Source organism: Gossypium hirsutum, chromosome D11, assembly GCF_007990345.1.
Source record: "Gossypium hirsutum isolate 1008001.06 chromosome D11, Gossypium_hirsutum_v2.1, whole genome shotgun sequence".
NCBI lineage: Eukaryota > Viridiplantae > Streptophyta > Magnoliopsida > Malvales > Malvaceae > Gossypium > Gossypium hirsutum.
Window position 1 is genome coordinate 8310345 of NC_053447.1, and position 20053 is coordinate 8330397.

At 35.0% G+C, this 20053-nt stretch overlaps 4 protein-coding genes and 1 long non-coding RNA gene across 6 annotated transcripts; 4 read left to right on the forward strand and 1 right to left on the reverse strand.

Annotated features, from left to right (window-relative positions):
* Window positions 1–72: 72 nt before the first annotated feature.
* Window positions 73–3246, forward strand: LOC121203029 (calmodulin-binding receptor-like cytoplasmic kinase 2). 2 transcript variants are annotated; one of them, XM_041105890.1, is made up of 7 exons: window positions 73–438; window positions 955–1175; window positions 1272–1440; window positions 1526–1615; window positions 1705–2006; window positions 2101–2370; window positions 3110–3246. In XM_041105890.1, exons 1-6 carry the CDS (start codon window positions 192–194, stop codon window positions 2362–2364), a joined length of 1293 nt encoding a protein of 430 aa, XP_040961824.1. In that variant the 5' UTR covers window positions 73–191; the 3' UTR covers window positions 2365–2370; window positions 3110–3246. The 2 variants fall into 2 exon arrangements, with proteins under 2 accessions (XP_040961824.1, XP_040961822.1); XM_041105888.1 differs by lacking the exon at window positions 3110–3246 and having other exon boundaries at window positions 74–438; window positions 2101–2566.
* LOC107923911 (uncharacterized) lies at window positions 2640–8768 on the reverse strand. Its single transcript, XM_016854096.2, has 14 exons — window positions 8408–8768; window positions 7817–7875; window positions 7564–7666; window positions 7351–7454; window positions 7037–7105; window positions 6292–6885; window positions 5145–5674; window positions 4920–4984; window positions 4622–4701; window positions 4330–4434; window positions 4015–4154; window positions 3795–3923; window positions 3234–3383; window positions 2640–3151 (listed from the first exon to the last, which is right to left on the reverse strand). Exons 1-14 carry the CDS (start codon window positions 8589–8591, stop codon window positions 3013–3015), a joined length of 2451 nt encoding a protein of 816 aa, XP_016709585.2. The 5' UTR covers window positions 8592–8768; the 3' UTR covers window positions 2640–3012.
* Window positions 8769–10541: 1773 nt separating this feature from the next.
* On the forward strand, window positions 10542–13505 carry LOC107922721 (syntaxin-71). Its single transcript, XM_016852869.2, has 9 exons — window positions 10542–11043; window positions 11174–11299; window positions 11424–11592; window positions 11682–11767; window positions 11994–12062; window positions 12162–12206; window positions 12530–12592; window positions 12672–12748; window positions 13282–13505. The coding sequence occupies exons 1-9, from the start codon at window positions 10888–10890 to the stop codon at window positions 13292–13294; spliced, it is 804 nt and encodes a 267-aa protein (XP_016708358.2). The 5' UTR covers window positions 10542–10887; the 3' UTR covers window positions 13295–13505.
* A 764-nt stretch (window positions 13506–14269) lies between these two features.
* On the forward strand, window positions 14270–15124 carry LOC121223700 (uncharacterized). Its single transcript, XR_005921030.1, has 2 exons — window positions 14270–14577; window positions 14699–15124. It is a non-coding gene; the product is annotated as an uncharacterized lncRNA (long non-coding RNA).
* A 2195-nt stretch (window positions 15125–17319) lies between these two features.
* On the forward strand, window positions 17320–19327 carry LOC121223701 (46 kDa FK506-binding nuclear protein). Its single transcript, XM_041105891.1, has 3 exons — window positions 17320–17799; window positions 18146–18210; window positions 18415–19327. The coding sequence occupies exons 1-3, from the start codon at window positions 17650–17652 to the stop codon at window positions 18977–18979; spliced, it is 780 nt and encodes a 259-aa protein (XP_040961825.1). The 5' UTR covers window positions 17320–17649; the 3' UTR covers window positions 18980–19327.
* The last annotated feature ends 726 nt before the right edge of the window (window positions 19328–20053 follow it).

Consider the following 20053-nt stretch of genomic DNA (forward strand, 5'->3'; position numbering starts at 1 on the left):
TTATCGAAACGGCGGGGTAATGGTTTTAATGTTGCCAACAAACTTCGCTTTTAATGAGTTGAACCTAAAAGGCGCATGTTAGCCTCATTCGCTTTTATAAAGTAATTAATTCAAAAGTCGTCTCTTTAATACTATCTTCCCCGCTACTATCCGTACACAAATCATTTTCCTTTCCCTCTCTCTCTCTCGTGATGACCAGCTCCACAAGCAGTTCGAGAAGCCGGAACCCTAGTTCCGGCATAAGGTCAACACCGGACCGATCCGCTTACTCTCCTAGCTTTTCTTCCTACACTGCATCAACTGCCTCTCGTTCAGGGCGGAATCCAGTAAAGGTTGCGGTCCGGTCCATCGCTGGAGCTTTTGTCGCGTGTTTTACACCTCCCGAGACAGACGACAGCAATAATTTAAAAGTATCCAATGAGTTTGGAGCTCCTTCTGGTATGCCTGTTTCTCGTTTTAGTTTAAACGATGATGACGTGGTAGATATTTTTTAATTTTCCGGATTTAAGCAAGTCGTTAACTTCCCTACAAAACTTTTGCCAAGTTAGATCCTCAGATCTTAGAAAACGATAAAAATCCAGTTTTTACGTGTTATCTGAAAGTCTTCAGTGTTAAAAAAAAAAACCCCCCTTACTGATGTTTTTTTCTGCTTTGACATTTTCTCCTCAACCAAACAACCTCCCTGCTCTCAGGCTCTGCTACCAATTACTTGTTAAAGGTAGAGCTTCGTATTAAAAGAATTTAAAGAAGAGCCCAAAATTTTTTATTTGATCGATTTTAGAAAGTATGTATAGTTACTTTGAACTAGTCATAAGTTTAAGTTCAGAGAAGTTAATCAAGATTTTATTCATAGTGAAACCCACATTGTCGGTCAACTTTCCAATAATCAAGTAACAAAAATGGAATTGGATGAGTTTAAACTATTGCATAAAGTTTTAGTTGTTTAACTTGTAGCTGCGTCGGAAACGTCAAGAATGAGGGGTCAGAATCGAGGGATTTATTCCAATTCAACGAAGGAGAGAGCGCCTGGGAGCATGAAATTCACGATTGAGGAAATTTTTAAGGCCACAAGGAACTTCTCACCTGCTTTCAAGATCGGGCAGGGTGGATTCGGAACAGTTTATAAGGGAAAACTTGATGGTGGAACTTTGGTCGCTATCAAACGAGCTAAAAAGGTTTGGATTTGGAACGATGAGGTTACTTATCTTTGATTAAAATTTATGGGTTCAAGTTTAACTAAGAAATGGATCAACATTTTGATTGTTTTGTAGAGTGTATATGATAAGCATTTGGGTGTGGAATTCCAAAGTGAAGTAACAACACTGGCACAAGTGGAACATTTGAATTTGGTTAGGTTTTATGGGTACTTAGAGCATGGAGATGAAAGAGTTGTGGTTGTCGAGTATGTCCCCAATGGAACTCTAAGGGAACACTTGGATGGTGAGTTCTTGTTGTTTCTTCTTCCTCTTTATTCTGGAATTTCCAGACTTCAAATAATCAAATTATGAGAAAAAATTTGCTGCAGGTGTTAATGGAAAAGAACTTGACTTTGCTTCGAGGCTTGATATAGCCATTGATGTGGCCCATGCAATCACCTATCTTCATATGTATACAGGTTTGCTTTTTTTATTTCTGGGGTTTCAAAAACAAGAGCTTTGATCTTCTTTGATGAAATAATTAGATCATGAATTGAATTCTATGTAGATCACCCAATTATTCACAGAGATATAAAGTCTTCCAACATTCTCCTTACCGAAAAGCTCCGAGCCAAGGTCACTGACTTTGGCTTCGCCAGGCTGGCCGCAGATACGGACTCTGGTGCAACCCATGTGTCAACCCAGGTAAAAGGCACTGCTGGCTACCTGGACCCAGAATACCTAAGAACCTATCAACTTACAGAAAAGAGTGATGTTTATTCATTTGGAGTATTATTAGTTGAACTAGTCACAGGCAGGCGCCCCATTGAACCAAAACGGGAAATCAAGGAGCGGATAACACCAAAATGGGTGTGCATTGAAACCCTTTCCCTTCTCTCTTGATATCTTCAATCATCCTTTTCATGAATGAAGTTACTGATGCATTTTTTTTTTGTAATTCCAGGCAATGAAAAAGTTTACAGACGGTGATGCCATATCAACTTTGGACCCTAGGCTAGAACTGACTGCTGGGATTAACTTAGCCCTCGAAAAGATTCTTGAACTAGCCTTGCAATGCCTGGCTCCCCGTAGGCAGAGTCGGCCTAGTATGAGGAGGTGTGGGGAGGTCTTATGGAGCATCCGTAAGGATTTTAGAGAACAATCAGCTTTAGACTTTCGCTCTCTTTCATCAAACTCTCAAAGGAGTGCTTCAGTTAAAGAGCAATAAACAAAGGTATGATTTACATGCAAACCTAGTACAAATCGTCCTCTGTATTGTTTGTACCAGTGTTTTTAAAGCTAAATCTTCAAGGTAACTGCAACGTTATTGCATCTTGAGGTTCGGCTTTGTGTAAAAGTGTGTATATACACTATAATGTGTACCCTTAAATTTTTTTAATTCTTTTTTATATATTGGGAACATATATACATCCCTTATTCGTGTTTGAGCTCACGTGGACACAAAATATTGATAAATCTAAAGCACTTTATCATATCGATAAATAAAAATTAATTATGAAAAATATTGAAAAAAAAATCCAAATACTTTTTACAGTTGCAAGATAGAAAAACCTGCATCTATTGCTCACACTTTGCTTTCCCCAAAGGCTAAAAGATTTTGGGTCACATTGCTAAGCTGCTTCAGTTCTTTACCCGACCTATTGGTGTATACATTATATACACAGGAGAAGATAATCCTGGAAAAAGGTGGTAAATAGGCCAATTTACCAAAAAAAGGGAAAGATATTGAAGAGGTCGAATATTATTTTGGGTCTACAAATTACTATATTGCCAGATGAAACTTTTTTCCTGCATGTTTTGATGGTAACTTGTTTCCTTATGTGAAGTTCAATTCTCTGAAAAATCTTCCTTCTTCCTATGCACCTTGAGAGAGAGAATCCTGCTGAGTCAACTGATAGTTTGCGTCGGTGGGTGTTCTGTTCCCACTATTTATGGTTATTACTTTTGAACAGAGGAAGAAGAAAGAAGATGAATATATGGCAACATGCCAAACACTGCATGGAAACAGTCAAACATGGGAGAGAGTGAGAGAGATCTAAGCAATTTTATATACCAAAAAGAAGGGAGACAACTAACCTGTGCCAAATCCAGTAACTTTGACTGCTTTCAAGATTCCAGCTTATCGCTGCCATGGCTAGTGCAATAAAACCAGCAAGCACAAATCCCCATCTAAATCGTTTCATTACAGTGTTTACAAGATTCTGCAGCCATTCTCTGCTCGGCCATCTACAGTTTAACAATTCATCTTGTAAATGCAATGCATTATATTCGGGTTTTGTTAGTCCATGGTCTATCTACCAAGTAGTGCTTCTATAATGTTAATACAGCTATAGGATCATGTTTCTCTAATGACAAAGCATGGCTTCCTGTGTATTTAAGAATACTATCCTGAACTTAGATGCTAAATCACAATAATGGTAATGGAGTCCCTTGACCAACTCAAGCGATAGTTAGCACAATTTAAAATGAAAAAAGAAAAAAATATCCTATTCTCACAGTACTACGTACTGTTTACTAATAACTAAAGGCAGTTTATGTGCTACCGTACAGAACCCTGAGTATGCATTTTACTCTCTCGACTTTAATTTCATGCAGTTTATGCATAGTACTTCATGATGGTACAAAAAAGAAACCCACCTTTCAAGTCTGTTCAAACATAAACCCATTGAACAGGAAAGTGACCGATACTTGGTAGAGAACTCTATCAACCACCCAAGAAGAAGACCAAATGCTCCGATTCCCATCACAAGGATAATATTGGATGACCTGCACAGCTTAGCTTAGTCAAATACCTTCCATTGCTGCTAGAACTGGGTCATATATTGGAATTAACACAAATGTCACCAGATCCATATACCTGGTTGCCTTAGTTATGGCCATCAAGGCAGTAAGGATAGCCACAGCTGTGTGGATTGCCCTTTTAAAGACTTCATCAATTGTTGTGAGGTATATAAAAGTGCTCACTACAGCCATGAAAGAGAGCCAAAAGTCCATAAACTGAAACATTTCCGAAGTTACCAGTCAATATTAGTTCAAACCAGTAACTATAAATAGGATAGTGATCTTTTATGCAAGTTGGATTCATGTTTTCCAAATGTATTTCAACCATGATCTTTACAAGTTTTTCATGACAAATAATGAATCATTCTTAGGAAATCGTATCAACAAGTACCTGTAAAACACCAAAGGACAATACACACCAGGTACCCACATCACATGCATGATATAATCCGCTTGAAATTCCACTCACTGTGTAGACCACCCATTCTGCGAATGCCTGCATATAAACAGGTAATTTAGTCTTTGACAAAATACAGATATCAAAGAATGATGGTTAGGTATGTCATTGACATGGCTGGAAATTTCAAGAAACCTCTAATGTTTCATCACAAAAGGTTGGCACTCTTTGCCATCAGAAATCAGAAACATTTGCAAGTGAGTCCACGAAATAAATGGAGATTTACCTTCTGCCGGAGAGCCCAAAAAGCAGGAAACACAGCTACAGCATTAGATGCGATTAGTGCAATCGATTGCCATATGTGTCCTGCATCAGTTTCCAAGCAGACGAGAGGCTAAATTTGTTTTGTAGCATTATAATAATACCAAGTCCTGGAATTTATTTCAAATGCTAATAAACCTGAAGGCTAGCCTAAAAGGAAGGAAGAAATGGCTACTTTGGAACCATAAACAATTATTGTTGATGAAAACAAGTGGCAGGAATGGCATCCATATTTTTGCATTCAACTCCTGAAAGGAATTTACCTTGATGGGATACAATCTCAATGCTACAGTCAAAACCTCCATGGTTCCGATCACAGGCACAAAAGCTGAGAAACAGGAAATAGTACAATGACAAGGCAAAAAATGCATTTTAGGCCTTCATCCAATCCTATATGCTTAGCTATAACAAATAAAATTATTATAAAAATGGGAAATCAGAAGAAAAAATGTTATAGAAAAGAAAAGAATGGCTGAAAAATATAATACCTGTACAAAGTTAATCCACTTGTATCAAGAGCAGATTTACAAGAACCATGATAGGAGCATCTTTTAGGGCATCTTTCAAGTGAAATAGACATAGTAGTCTGGCCATCGGAAATGTCACCAGTGCTGTTTAGATGCCTTAGTGCAATATTCCAGATTCCTTCCTTAACATATAAGATGTAAAAATCGACCTTTTCATCACTTGAATTGTACAATACAAAAAACACGGAGTCACCACTGCTGCTTGTCTTGTTTACATAATAATAGTCCCAGTTAATAAGTGATGGCAATCCACCATTTCTAGCATATATTTCATAATTCATCTTTCTATCTGACATTAGCCGGACATGGAGATTTCCACCAGCTGCACCTCGAGGAACATCCAGAAGAAAATAAGTCCAGGTGTCCAGTCCTCCAACTGAGTAGTTGCTTAAAAGGGGCTCAAGATGAAAATTAAGAGCATCTGATATCACATCCCCACCATCTGGCAAATAATAGGATTCAAAAGGGGTCGAATATTTCCTGAGAACCGTCTGCAGACAACCATTCTCAGCTCATCAATAAATTACTCCTGCGAATGAGTTTCTTCAAGCATCAACAGAAAGAAAAGGGAGTACGGGAATAAAGTTGTTCACAAATCTACTTAAAAAAGAACTAAAACTAAAGAAAAATAAAAAAGTGGAAGTGAACACTTTGAAGCCAAATCTTCCAAACTGAAATTTGGCCCTATTTTGCTACAAAACGATTACATCTTTTAACATGAATCTCTTCAGGTTTAAGGAAATTTCACCCTCAGTCCTCTGGAGAAGATGCTCAAGACATGGTGTCCAGTCACCCACAAATAAAGTTCACACTGTCATCTTCTCATCCTTAATTATAAAAGCCTGTTTCTAAGTCACAACTAACAAGCAAGTAATCGCTTTCTCCTACACCTGATATCTGCTTTATCCTCGCAAATGTGGAGGTGTAAATATTATTTAAGGCATTGAATTTCAAATAGGCAAATAATTTACTAATAGCATCAAATTTTAAAACTAAAACTTACTGACATGCACCAAGCATAATGTTAAAATAAAAATGGATTGATGAAATTTATGAAGTTGTAAGCGATACAGAAAACAAATGTAACATGTATGTTGACAATGACCACCTGAAGCATGTATCTTTCAGACGAACAGTTTGGCCCAGCCTTTCCCAAAGGACATTCAAGTTCTTGCACTTCCAAGGAATAGCAAACTTTTGAAACATTACTCAGGGCCCCACCAATTTCCTTTGCAAGATGAAGGGCTAGAATAGAAATATACCACTGGCCAACCTTTGGGAAGCGAATGACCAAAGGGGATTGGTTTAAGTCACCAGAATAATCATGCAGAGTAGCCAATGGCATTGCACCATAACGAGCAAAGCACATTAAATAAATTCTGCTACTATTCCCTATGCTGTCCAGAGGTCTTAACCTTAGATTTTGTACAGAAATTGTTAAGGATTCAGTTATCCGTAGTATCTCTAAGGAGTATATTTTCATTTCTCCATCCCCATGGCAGGAGGTCTCAAAATTGTTCCTGCACAAAACCATGCTTTGATTGAAGAACCCAGATACTGAACCATTTCCTGAACTATTACCAGATCGAGCACAAGAAAGCAGATCAATAGTTTGGTTGCAGTACTGTCCTTGCATTGTTGAGGTTGTACATCCTTCCACGCTAATATTAGCTGTAAAGGAGTAAGCACGGTTCCTAACAATCTGCAACACATAGCAGTAGTGAAGAACAACAATGAGATGAATAGGAACAAAAGCAAGCATTCTTTAAACAAGGATTTGATATCCAGCAGATATCCACAAGCCTAAATGCAAGTGGAGAACAAGGTGCAAAATAGTAGAGCTAGTAATTTACCATCTTTGACTGTGTTCTTGTAGGCCCAACACCATTGAAAAGACCAAAATACAAAACCCTGGCAGATATCTGAACAGATTTTCAAGTTATAGTGCCAATAGTTGAGTTTCTAATAGAACATAAAAGAAAATAAAAAGGATGCTGTGGGCTAAAAAAATTTACCCCGGATTGTGGGTTAAAAAATGCCAAATGGGTAATATAGTGTAATACTCACCTAAGAATTCAGTTAAACAAACTACATGCGAATATGAATTTTTTAAGACCAAAAGCATGACATGTCTTCCAGCTAAAAACATGTTATAAAGACGGCAAACCTGCTCATTCGTCAACTTCATTGTCATATTTCTTGGCACAGGATAGCACTGCTCCATATTTTGAAGTACTTGTATTCCATCAAAAGATCTGTTAGATAGTGCAACTAGTGCACCAGCAAGAGAAAACGTCTTAAAACTACTAACATTCATTCTGGTTCATGAATTCTGTGATTGAAAGAAAGAAATAGTATCTGACATTTGCTAGCTGGATACCTTCTAATGAAGTGCTTGAGACATCTGGCAATGGGAGGCTGCCATCTCTGAAGCATATCATCGGCAGCACACTTTTAGGAACTTTTTTAGCACTTTTAATGTCCTGCAAGCATTTTCAAGTATAAACAAAAGAGGTGAGCAAACAATAAAAAATTTAACTAATAGTATGAGCAAACAAGAGAAATTCAAGAAACAGCATAGTAAGAAAATGTGATAAACTAAAAGCCTAATTAACTTGGACAAGCATACTTACAAGATTGACACTCGACTTCAATGCTATCGACATTGAAGAGAACCATGGGGGTAAATCAACTGGAACAAGCAAATAGTAAACCCAGTGAGACACAAATACATCGAATCTAATTACCATTTTCTTTTAACCTTCCTGTTTTCCGGGAAATTCATTTCCAGGAAAACAGGAATGAAGTAGCTTTCCATAAAAGGAAACAATCTAATAATTATGAAGACAGAGAGAAACAGCTTCAAACTTGATGTCTCCCATAACTAATTTGCCTTATTCTGCTGCTGAAACAGTGTTAAATGTAATTCTTTAAGGGTTTTCTTTTTTTCTTTTTTAAAGTTAACTAACGATGAATCTTTCTCTCGGAAAAATTCTAATTGCTTTCCTCATTATAATAGACAAAAAGAATAAAATTAGTCTTGAAATCGAAATTAATTAATAGAAAAAAAAAAGATCCATTCACATGAAAATATTTCATGCATTAATTGGTAAAGTTTAAATTTTAGACCACCACTCATTACTTAAGAGCAGTCCACAATTAAATAATCATAAAAAAATAACCTGAAATGACAAATTGAAAACCATTAAATTAGTTCTCCGTACCTCTTATATAACGCATGTCAAAAGGTCTGATCTGGGTTTCTGGGTATTTGAAGCTTGAAATAGTAAAGGTATCATATCCACCAAGTTGCTCCACCGAATTACAATGCCCAAATAAACAACAAAAGAGAATGAAAATGCTGAGAATCAAACTGGAAACCGAGCAAAGAATCGAATTTTCTGCCATTTTGGGAGGTGATTCTAAGAAGGGAGCCAACAGAAAATTAATAGTAATAAAGAAAGAGATAATATATATATAAAGGAATTAAAAGCATAAAAGTTTTTGGTTTAGTGGGTGATTAAAAACGTATTAAAGATCTAATTTGCGGACTGTTTTGAAGTCCTTAATTCAGTCGACTGTGTTGAATTATTATTATGATGATGATGATTATTTTTTATAAATATCCTTAAAATGGCTATTTGTTGACTGCTGCTACAGTGCGAGTCAACATAAGCAAAGGATGTAGAAAACATGAAAACAAGGCCACGCTCACGCAAGAGGAACGTGTAGGAAACGCGTCACCGACGTCCTTAAGAAAGAATAAGGTAAAACTACTTTAATAATCCCGTAATAAATCTCAGATTACATTTTTTATTGGAAAATAAATAAATTAAAAAGTAATTTCATCTTTTATATTGAATTTTTTTATCTATTTTTATTGTTAAAAATTAGCGTAGTTAATAAAATAATAAGACAGTTTCACGTGATGTGTTATATTTATCTCATGCTGACATATAAGTACTAATTTTTAACGGTAAAAATAGATAAAAATTTTTAATATAAAAATTAATTTACTCTTTAATCTAATACAAATTAACTATTTTACTAATCTTTTTAATAAAAAGATAAAATATAATCTAACTTTTTTGTCATGGTTTAGTTTATAATTTTTTTTGATATGATGCTTAAAATTATTTATAATCTCTTTTTAATCCATAAAGAGAAGGGTAATGCACTCAATTCACGTCCTCTCATATTGACAATAATATTTATATCAATCAAATTAAGACACAATTGACGATTTAATCTATAAATTAAATCTAACTTTTTACTATAAAAAAGGTTGAGCTGTGGAGTTAAACTTAAAAAGCTTAATGCACATTTAGTTTTAGTTAAATTTACTTAATTAAATTTGTTAATCTAACTGAAAGTAAAATTAATGCTGATTTTAGCATTCAAGCTTAATTTAAAATAATTTCTGAATTATTTAATGATTTTAATCTAAAATTGAATAAATTCAATTAAACTCAGGAGCTTACTACTCTCAGCTCGTTTAATAAAATATACGAATTCCAACTCAATAATGACGGAGTTAAATCCTATTTTCTTGCAACCCTTTACCAATAACTCATCCTTTTGCCGCTTTTTTCTTGAGATTATAGCTTATAAAACTGCAGTTAAATTTAGTTTTCGTGTTTATATTTTTATGTTTAATGTTTTGATTTTTATAATATTATTAGTTAATAAAAATATTTTAAATAATATTAACGTGAATTTTTAATATTTTTTTAAAAATATTGGTTGTTTGGAATTGAATCCAAACTCTCATGCCTCACAACATAGTATTCTTACCATTAGACTAAAAGGTTGCTGTTAAATTTAAATCCATTAATAATATCATTTTTTGTTAAAAGACTATTAAATGAGTATTGTTTTTTTAATATTAATATGTTATGCCAACAAATTTAATAAAAGGACATGTGAATTATCACATGGATGACATGTCAGTATTTAATTAATTTTAAAAAATTAAATATTTTAAAAAATTATTTAAATATTAATATATCATCCACGTGTATATCATATCAACTAAATTGAAAACATTAATTTTTTCATCTGATGATTCGTGAAAAATGTAAATTAAAAATTTTAAAAATAAAATATTAAATAAATGAATAAAAATTTAAAAGAATTGAGGGTGAAATAAATTATTATGTTTTTTAATCTAAAAATAATAAATTATTGTAAATAAAAACATAAACACCAAATTTCAAATATAAAAAAAATAGATTGTCCTAAGAAAACATCTAATTTTAATGTTATTAGAATGTTTTTATTATTTATTTTACGTTTGTTGATGTGAAAAAGCCTCTTTCTTTAAAGGAATAGAATAAAATTTATTTATGTCTTTAAGCGAACATGTTTTGGTAATATACTCTTGAAGAAGATGAGGGGAGACGCAATCTCCTGCATCTGAGATCATTTCAATCTATCTCTCATAACCGTAAGATATTAATAAGTTACAGTTGGCAAGGATCCAACGTCAGCATTCGTTTCCCTCTCTTCCTTTTTTGTATTTTAATTATGCTTTTGACTCTCGCTCGCTGTCTCCGTCCACCGTTTGTCTCTCTTTATTCTTCAAGTTCAAAACTCCGAAAACAGAAACTGAAGGAACAGATTCTTCGCTTGAAACCGTGGAAAGGAACTTCCAGAGAAAACAGCGAGAAACTGCATAGTTTTAAAAAAGGGAAAGGAAAAGGAGATGACGGTCATAGACTTGATCACGAGAGTTGACGCGATTTGCAAGAAGTACGACAAGTACGACATCGATAAGCAAAAGGCGGTTAACGTCGCCGGTGATGACGCTTTCGCTCGCCTTTACGGCATCGTTGATTCCGAAATCGATGCCGCTCTCCAGGTGTAATCTACTTCCTTTCCTCTTCTCTAGGGCTTTTCTTAACTGACTCTTTTTTTTTTTTGCTTCAAACAAAAAATTTCTTACTTTCTTTTGCCTTTTGTTTTATGATTTTATTTTTAAAATCCCGTAGAAATCTGAAGCTGCTGCAACGGAAAAGAATAGGGCTACAGCGGTTGCTATGAATGCGGAAATTCGAAGAACCAAAGCTCGATTGCTTGAAGAACTCCCCAAATTACAACGACTCGCTCTCAAAAAGGTCTTTTCCTTTGTTTGTTTCTCTCTTTTGCTTGATTAGTTGTCAAAGTTTCTAATTGGTTTACCTTAATAGTAATTAGACTAAGAATTTGTTAACCGGTAGTATTAATTTGTGGGGGTTATAGGTGAAGGGGATTTCGAAAGAAGAGCTTGAAGCTCGAAACGATTTGGTTTATTCACTGAAAGATAGGGTTGATTCAATACCAGATGGATCATCAACTGCAACTAAGCAAAGTACTGGTGGTTGGGCAACTTCAACTTCCTCCACCGGCATTAAATTTGATTCATCTTCAGGTAATAGTAACTTATTTGTTGGAATATTTTATTTTCAAGATATCAATATAATCAAACGTTGTGAATGTTTGGGAATTGGATTGAATCAGATGAGAGATTCACAAGTGAGTACTTTCAACAAACTGAAGAGTCTGACCGCTTCAGGCAAGAATATGAAATGCGCAGAATGAGACAGGTCGTAATTCCTTTTCTTGTTGTTGACGTTATTGTTTGCCTTACCAATGCTATGAGATTTTCCGCTTCACTTTGCTTGCTTGCTACTCCAATGCTCCGTCTCTTGTTCCATTATGTTAAACATTTATAACTTTCATGGTGGTAATGTTTTGGAGGATTATAGTAAATTCATCTTCTTTTCTACCTGAATTTAATAATATTCAAGACCATTAGGTTTTTTTGTGTAGGATCAAGGTTTGGAGGTTATAGCTGAAGGTTTAGACACCTTGAAGGATATGGCTCATGATATGAATGAGGTTAGTTTGCACAATATTGCGGTTTTCCTTGTGTATAAATCATATTAAACAGTGCCTTAGTTATTCAAGTCCTTTAATTACCATCTTGCCTTATGACAGGAATTGGACAGACAAGTGCCACTAATGGATGAAATAGATGACAAGGTGATTCTCTATTTTAGTTATCCTTCTTTGCTTGTCATGCACATGGAGAGTTCTATTAGTCTGCTCATAGCATTCTAGGAAATATTAAATTCAGATATGAACCGTTTAATAGTTAATCATATATTTTGAGACGAACTGTAAAGCATGGCAATTTACATCAGAAAGACCCTTCTTTTTTTATAAATATTCGAAATTTAGGAACTAGTTATTAATGTTTGGTCATCGGGAGGTAAAAAGGTAAGTTTGGAACATCGTCCTTTTCCATCTGAAAGTTTCTGCAGCTTAGAAGTTCAATCTCGACACTCTTTTTGGTAATCTTCCAGGTAGACAGGGCAACCTCTGATTTGAAAAGCACGAATGTGAGACTTAAGGATACTGTACACAAGGTAATTATATTGACTTTTTTGGATGAAAGCTGCTTTCTATATCTTAATTTCTATTAATATGTATTTTAATATTGTTTAGCTGAGGTCAAGTCGCAACTTCTGCATTGATATCATCCTCTTATGTATAATTCTTGGAATCGCTGCCTATTTATACAAGTAAGTTTCCCTAATTTTCTTCAATTCTATGGTATGAAACATTTAGTATTCGAGTATTGCAGTTCTATGTTCTGAAAATTGTTGCATGTCGGCTCAGAGCATGTAGGGAAGTAAAATAGCATCGTTTATATGGTTTGCTAATATACTTCTCGTATATCCCTACTAAGCTCAACTAAAATCTTTCAAACTATGTGGGATTGACTACAATGTCTTTTACTGCATTTTCGAACTCTATTTGGTCTAAACATGATTCAGAAGCTCAATACCTACCATTCTTCAACTTCACCAAAATGATTTACACCTTTGCTCCTGTAATTGTGATTTTCCAACCCATTTCATTTTTCTTGTGCTGCCTTGTTCTGTTCTGATTCTTACTTGTATATTCAGACATGACTGGGTTATAACTCTTTAAATTTATGGATTATTTTTTTTCTAATTCGAGGATACCCATATCCGACAGTTGTATTCTAGTTCGTGTAACATCTAGTATTACTCTTACTATAAATTTTGAGATTCGCTGTTCTCTGGTGCAGTGCGTTGAAATGAGACATAACCACGAGGATTATGCTCTTCCATCATGGCATATGGTAGGAGTTTGTATGGGTTTTGAATAAACTCTCCTCTTTAAGGGTGTGTACGGATTATGAGACAAATATTTGTTGTACGTAATTATATATACATTTGCATGTAATGTTTGTAGCTATGTATTGTACTTTCCAGTGTTAAATACGAGTATTAACAAACGTAGTTCCATGAAGTGGTACGACGGAAGGGACCCGACTGTTGTTTGCGAGTGTTCTGTGATGGTGATGTCTACCTCTATTTATTCCAAGTAATTAAAAATAAATATAATTGTGTCGACTGTACTGCCATTCATAACGGGGATCATGTCATGAATACGCCAAAGTCAAAAGGATCTTTGTTATTTTACTCCATTCTCATATCCTTGGTAATGAGAAGGAATGTAATTAAATAATTAGATGCTAGAGCAAAGTTGATTCTCCATTTACTTATTATCTCTACTCGGTAAAAATATGTGAATAAAGGGAATGATATAACCCAACCCAACCCCCAAATTTGAATTTAATTAAAATGTAATGTCATTGTCAAATACCAGAAAGTCCAAAACTAAATATATGCTCCACTTGCAGCAGTAAAGCCATACAGATGTATTGAAACTGCTAAGCAAGTCGGATGTTGCTGTAATTGTCACATCAAATTTTCTATTTTAATAAATCACTTGTTTGGCTTAAAAAGAATACCTAATAAGTACGTTTACGTTATGATAACCTTTCTTTAAAAATAAAAAATATCACAGTGATACGCTTCACATTCTTAAAAGAAAACTCACCACAAATCAGATTATTAATATTATTCTCCTTCTCTGGACATGAAAATGAACTAAATAAAAATAAAATCATAATTCGTTGATTTTCAATGAATCATGAGTGCCATCAATATATAATCCTAAAAGCTCTAGAAGAGCAAAAATAATAATAATAATAAAATGAGAGAGAGAGATCCATTAAGTGTCAGAATAAGAGTGCCTCTCGGGGCATACGAACAAAGGGTCATAAAAACTAGCGCTCCCTCGTCGGTTGTGCGATCACTACTCCATGTTCAGTTCAATCGTCCTACAACCATCCCATTTTAATATTATATTTATATAATATGTATGACAAATGCTTCTTTCCATTTTACCTTCCTCTCTTTCCAACTCTGAAAATCATTTTGAGGACAATAAAAATGCTGAGAATGTTAAGCAAGAAAAAGTGGTAGAGGTGCAGCAATGGTGGCTCGAGTTTAAAAGAGGCATAAAATCAGATAAGGTCAGTTTCAAACACATAAAGTTTTACTGTTTCTTTCACTGCTAAATGCTTTTCTCTTCTTCTGTTTTTTCACCACTCGCATCCCATAAATATATATATCCTTTGGTCTGAATAATGGTAGAGGTGTATGTATCTGGTTACTCTTGACCGTACTCGATCTCCTCACCGCCGCAAGCTTAGAGTGGCTGGAAACGATATATCAACTCAAACAAGAAAGACTTTGCAGCTGAAGAAGCATGTGATAATGCTTGATTTCATTGTGTTGTTCATTTTCTCCCTTTTTCCCAGTTTCAGTTCAATTTTTGTTTCGGATTTTAGCTGATAATGGAACTTCGTCTCAGATCTTCTTCTTCTCCATATCCTTTTTTTCCCACTTGTTGGTAGTATTATCTCACCGTTTCTAGGTTTAGGATTCAAGAGTGAACTCCATTTTTAATTAATTTGGTCATTATTTACTTAAACAAGTGCTTCAGTCTTTTAAATATTGGTTTGTATGATCCACAGATTTTATGTGATGATAAAGATATGTACATACATATATTATTTAGGGTTTCCTGTAGCTATGGGTCCTTCACAGCCTACTTCCATTCATATATCTGCTTATCAACTTTAATACACAAACGGTAAAGTTAATTAATAAAGTTAAATGCAGTGATTAGAGAGGTTGATAATGGTGGAAAAGAAAATAATCTGGTAGATATGTCGACAAAGGCATTACCCAACATTTTAATTTTATTATTTTATTTAGAAACATCTCCCCATTTCATTCAAATTAATAATACACCATCATGCATGCCATATCCCACACCATAAAGTAATTTGACACAACATGCTTAACCTCTTCTTTTTTTTCAACTGTCGTTTCATATGTCATTGCAAACCCAACCTTATGTCAAGTTCAAGTTTTATGATTTTGAGTTATTGGAAACCTATCAGCTATCAACAGCTACAAAATCACCCAGCAATGCGGATAAGGGTTTTTAAGTAATTAATTTCACCGTCGTTACTATTTTTAATCTTTGCTTAAAATAAACGCGCCGTAGTATTTGTTTGCATGAAATTTGGATTATACGGATGTGAGTGAGGAAAGTGTGGGCGATTGAAAATGACCCGAGAGTTAGAAAATTTAATTACAAAATGCCTTTGCCAAAGGGGGAGGGGGGAAAGCAAGAGATGCTTTGGCTTTCATCAACATTTCTGCTTTCTTTTTAATTACAAGAAAAAAAAATGGCTGCCCCACATCAATATTCGTGTTTAGTCATTTTTATACATTGTTTTTTATCATGCAAATAGAGCCAGCCCCTGTCTCTATAGGGTTTTTCTTTCTTTCTTATTTGTGGTTTTTATATTTTTAATGATAAGTGAAAAAAAAATGTGTTGCAACTTTGTTTAAATCTAGTATGAGTATGTTTAAAATGGGTAGACCAGTTGTAACGCATCATGTGTCTGTTGGGCGGGGGAGTAGACATATCGACTTGAGTCTTTGTAGCCACTGTCTGTGTAATTAAATTTATTCTTAACTTTTATCCGATTATAATTTTTTATATATATTAAATTTTTTGCTTGCTTCAATTATTTTTTTTTACTTTTGTTTGAAATAAAAAATATATTAAATATAAAAAATATGATTTTTAAAGATAAAATGTGAAATTAATACTCAGGGCAAATCCAGGGGTGGCAGGAGCCTTAGTCCTTTAAAATATTTTATTAGTAAAGATAAAATTACTTTTTGTCCCCTCCTAAAAATAATGAAATTTTGATTTAATCCTTTAAAATTATATGTTTACTATCGTAAAAATTATAATTTAATTTGTGTTCTCCCAACAGAAATATTTTATCGCGTCATCGATAATTTAATTCAGTAGACATAAAAGAAACACATTACTAATTATTGTTAACAGAAGATTCAGCATGAGTAAAACAATTGGGAAATATTTTTGCTTTTTCTTAAAGATAAATTAAGGCGAAATTGAAAGAAGAAGAAGAAAGGGTTTAATCTGTGTAAATCCTAATGAATCAAGTAATTAAGGTAAGTTAATTAATTTCTCCATTGAAAAGAAGCAGCAAACTGACACGTAGGGCTGGGAGTTAGGTCTTTCCAATTAACTGTGGCTGTTATTTATAGTTTTTTATATAATTATAAAACCTACCACTAAATACTAAGAATTTATGGGGCATCACATCCTCTGCTTTTCACTTTCCTTCAAGAGTTTTGGCCTCTTTAATCACAGCCCTCCAATCTAGAGCGGGACCCGCTAAAGTACAATCATCAAATCCAAATTTCTCCTGGGCCACACGTGTTTGCCACTTCTCACACCCGCACGTCGATTGGAGCGCGTTTGATTCACGCTCGCTCAACATTGTCTCCCAATCTCGGTCTCTGTTTTAGTAACTAAAAAGATGTATGGTTTTTATCTGTTTAATCACCTTTTTTTATGAGAAAAGATGTTAAAAGACGGAAATAGCCCCAAGGGTTGAAGTACTAATCATGTAATGAGGCAAGTGCTAAATGCACTGTTTTAATTATATTTTAATAGAATTTGTGAAAGTATTAGTTAAATGGTAGAGACCCCACGGGAGACAAATGTGGAATAAACTGTACACGATAATTAACGTCCTCCCAATATACTAGAATAAAAAATAAACTTTGGACAACTATCATGACGTGTAATAGCGGCAGCTTTTTTTCCTGCGGAAGGCGTTCGGAAAATAAATAAAAAACCTAAGGACAAAATGGAGAAAGGAAAAATAAAATCGAAACATATGAAGGGCCGAGAAAGCAACAGAAAGTTAAGAAAACCCTGATTATCGAGTTCTGTGAGATCTGCAAAAAAACACCATAGCACCACCAAACCAAAGCCCCCCCCCCCCCTCTCTTTCTCAAGAGACAAACAAAACAAGGGATAAATAAACACACCCTTTTTGGATCTAAATATTTCTCGTTTCTTTTCTTGGCTCTCTCACTTGGTATTTTATCTTTTCAGTTCCCTCCTCCATCACCTATAATTTGCTGTCTCTTTTTTTTTTCTCGTATTTGTTCGCTTATTTTTAATTGATACCCGATACAACAACATGAGGATTCGGAAGAACGCGAAGCTATCGTCGCTGATACACTCCGAGGGTTCAAGGGCTGAGAGTGTGCACGTGTGCGAGCTGAACCAGTCGCCATGGGATGTGATTTCCTTCGCTCAAGACCCATACCCATCGTATCTTCATCACCAGGTAACCAACTCTTTTGCTCTCTCTTTATTCCTTCTTTGCTTCCTTTCGAAATAAATTGGTTCGTTCCTTAAGGCAGATCTACTTACTCCTCCTTCACCCTTGCCTCCATTTTGTATTTCTTTGTCTGACATTTCATCTACACATCCCTCATTTCTTTTAGGGTTTTTCCCGTTTTAGGGTTTCGACAAAACCCTAAATTATCTCCTTGTTATCGTGTATTTTCTTCGAAATAGTCGATTTAGGTTAATGGGTGTTTGTCATTTCTGCGTATTATTTTCTGGTTCGAGTTTTCAGTCGTTTGCTAGCTTCGTTTATTGTTTTCTTTCTTTCTTTAAAAAAAACCCAGTTCGAAGCAGAAGATAGTTTTAATGGAAATGGGAGCTTAGGCGATTCTATTGGTGCTGTCGAGAGGTAATACACTCCCTACTTGTTCGATCCGATTGTTTTTTATCAATTGCTGTCGTGGTATTCTATTAGGGTTTTTTGCTATTCGTCTCTTAAATAATGGGAATAATTATCCAAAAATTTGATGATGGGTTGGCGAGTTAATGAAAAACCCAGTTTGTGTTATTCCGCGGGTGTTGAAAAATGTTGCGGTTATTACTCGAAACGCAGCGTAGCGTCGATGATGGAGAGTGAAGATAAAGCGATAATGAAAGTGGAAGGCATGGTTATCGACGATAACGACGAGGTGAAATTTGGGTTTCAGACCCAATGCGAAGAGGAAGAAGAGGGATCCAAGCAAGAGCGTGTGCTGAAATCTTGCGGCAACGATAGCGGAAATAATCCCAGCAAGAAATCGGACAAGAATAATTACCAGCTAACCGGTAACCGCCGCGGACGAGCCCGAGCCGCCAAGAAAGGGTCGTCGTCAGCGTCGAACCCGTACGAATTTTACTATTATTCGGGGTTCGGGCCGTCGTGGGGAAGGAGAAGAGGCGGCGAAATGAGGAAGAATATTATCGAGGGTAAAGAAGTTGAAAACAACAGCAGCGCTGTCACCGCTCAAAACAATACGACGCCGTCGTCGTCTTCGCAATTCGATAATAATGAAGAATTTGATTATGTGGATGATGAGGATGATGAATATGATGATGACGAGGAGGACGAGAACGTAGATAGTGGCAAGAAACGGATGAGGAAACCTATTAAAGCAAGATCATTAAAGTCCTTAATGTGAAGACCATCACATAAAAAATATATATAAAAAAAAAGAGGGTTTCGGCCTTTTTTTGGCTTAAATGTGTTGAAAATTGTTGTACTTTTTTTCATTTGCGTTTCTCTTTTTAATGGGTATGTTTCTTGTCTTTATTTTTTTTGCTTCTAGGGTTTTATTTATTAAAGTAAATTTAAATTTTAAAGATTTTATTTTACTTTTGGGTTGTTTTATATGATGTTGGGTTTTGTCGCGGGTAAGACTAGAATTTGCTCTGCCAACTTGTCAGTAGAGGAGATATTGTACGGTGTGACTCGCGTGGACCAAATGGAGGGTAGGTTAGTCAATGTTGCAAAACTCAATGCCGTTTTTTGTAATTTCAACTCTTTTTATCTTTATCTTTTTCTATTTTCAACGGGCTTGCTTACTGGTTGACGTGGCTAAACGACGAGTTTTGTGCATTTCTATTGTTTTCACTACTACCACACATTCTTCTAAATTAAGCTGACCAAAATTTGGGATTTGTAATTTTTATAGGCTTCTTTTTTCTTTCCTTTTTTTGCAATTCAATAAATGTGAAATACAACTTCCATATTCGAAGTTGTTGAAAAATCAATCTAAAACTTTAGATCAACGGAAGTGTATATAATATCTGCAACTGGAGGACCATTGTTTCAGTGGTGGGAAGTTGTTTTGTGTGAAGTAATTAAAGCCGGTTGGAACCAGGACATTGGCATATATGGGTGCCGGCCCCTGCTACTGCTCCGGTTGAAAACGAAATGGACACACCCACCACAACCCACTGTCACATTCGTACTAACATTACTGCTTCCCCGATGAGGTATTCCAATCTGCAATGATTTGTACTTTTTTTTCTTCTTCTTGTTAAGTGTAACAACACATTGGCAAACAGATACTTCTATCAACCAGCTTTGTTTTTTCAACTATAGAATCATAATCTTCTCGTATATAATTAACAGGAGACTGAATCCCCTGTACCCTTATTATTAGGTTGTCAAATGTCGATGCCCCTGTATGTTTCAATTATAAAGAGATGCAACCTGAAACTTTCCTTACATTAACTGGGCAGGTCTTGTT

Coding starts and splice junctions, on each gene's coding strand:
- LOC121203029 (XM_041105890.1), top strand. CDS start 192: ATGACCAGCTCCACAAGCAGTTCGAGAAGCCGGAACCCTAGTTCCGGC. Junction 439..954: donor TGAGTTTGGAGCTCCTTCTG/GTATGCCTGTTT, acceptor TTTAACTTGTAG/CTGCGTCGGAAACGTCAAGA. Junction 1,176..1,271: donor CTATCAAACGAGCTAAAAAG/GTTTGGATTTGG, acceptor ATTGTTTTGTAG/AGTGTATATGATAAGCATTT.
- LOC107923911 (XM_016854096.2), bottom strand. CDS start 8,591: ATGGCAGAAAATTCGATTCTTTGCTCGGTTTCCAGTTTGATTCTCAGC. Junction 7,667..7,816: donor TGAAGTCGAGTGTCAATCTT/GTAAGTATGCTT, acceptor AAATGCTTGCAG/GACATTAAAAGTGCTAAAAA. Junction 6,886..7,036: donor CAAGAACACAGTCAAAGATG/GTAAATTACTAG, acceptor TATGTGTTGCAG/ATTGTTAGGAACCGTGCTTA.
- LOC107922721 (XM_016852869.2), top strand. CDS start 10,888: ATGACGGTCATAGACTTGATCACGAGAGTTGACGCGATTTGCAAGAAG. Junction 11,768..11,993: donor AAATGCGCAGAATGAGACAG/GTCGTAATTCCT, acceptor TTTTTTGTGTAG/GATCAAGGTTTGGAGGTTAT. Junction 12,207..12,529: donor TGGATGAAATAGATGACAAG/GTGATTCTCTAT, acceptor GTAATCTTCCAG/GTAGACAGGGCAACCTCTGA.
- LOC121223701 (XM_041105891.1), top strand. CDS start 17,650: ATGAGGATTCGGAAGAACGCGAAGCTATCGTCGCTGATACACTCCGAG. Junction 17,800..18,145: donor CATCGTATCTTCATCACCAG/GTAACCAACTCT, acceptor AAAAAAACCCAG/TTCGAAGCAGAAGATAGTTT. Junction 18,211..18,414: donor TCTATTGGTGCTGTCGAGAG/GTAATACACTCC, acceptor CTCGAAACGCAG/CGTAGCGTCGATGATGGAGA.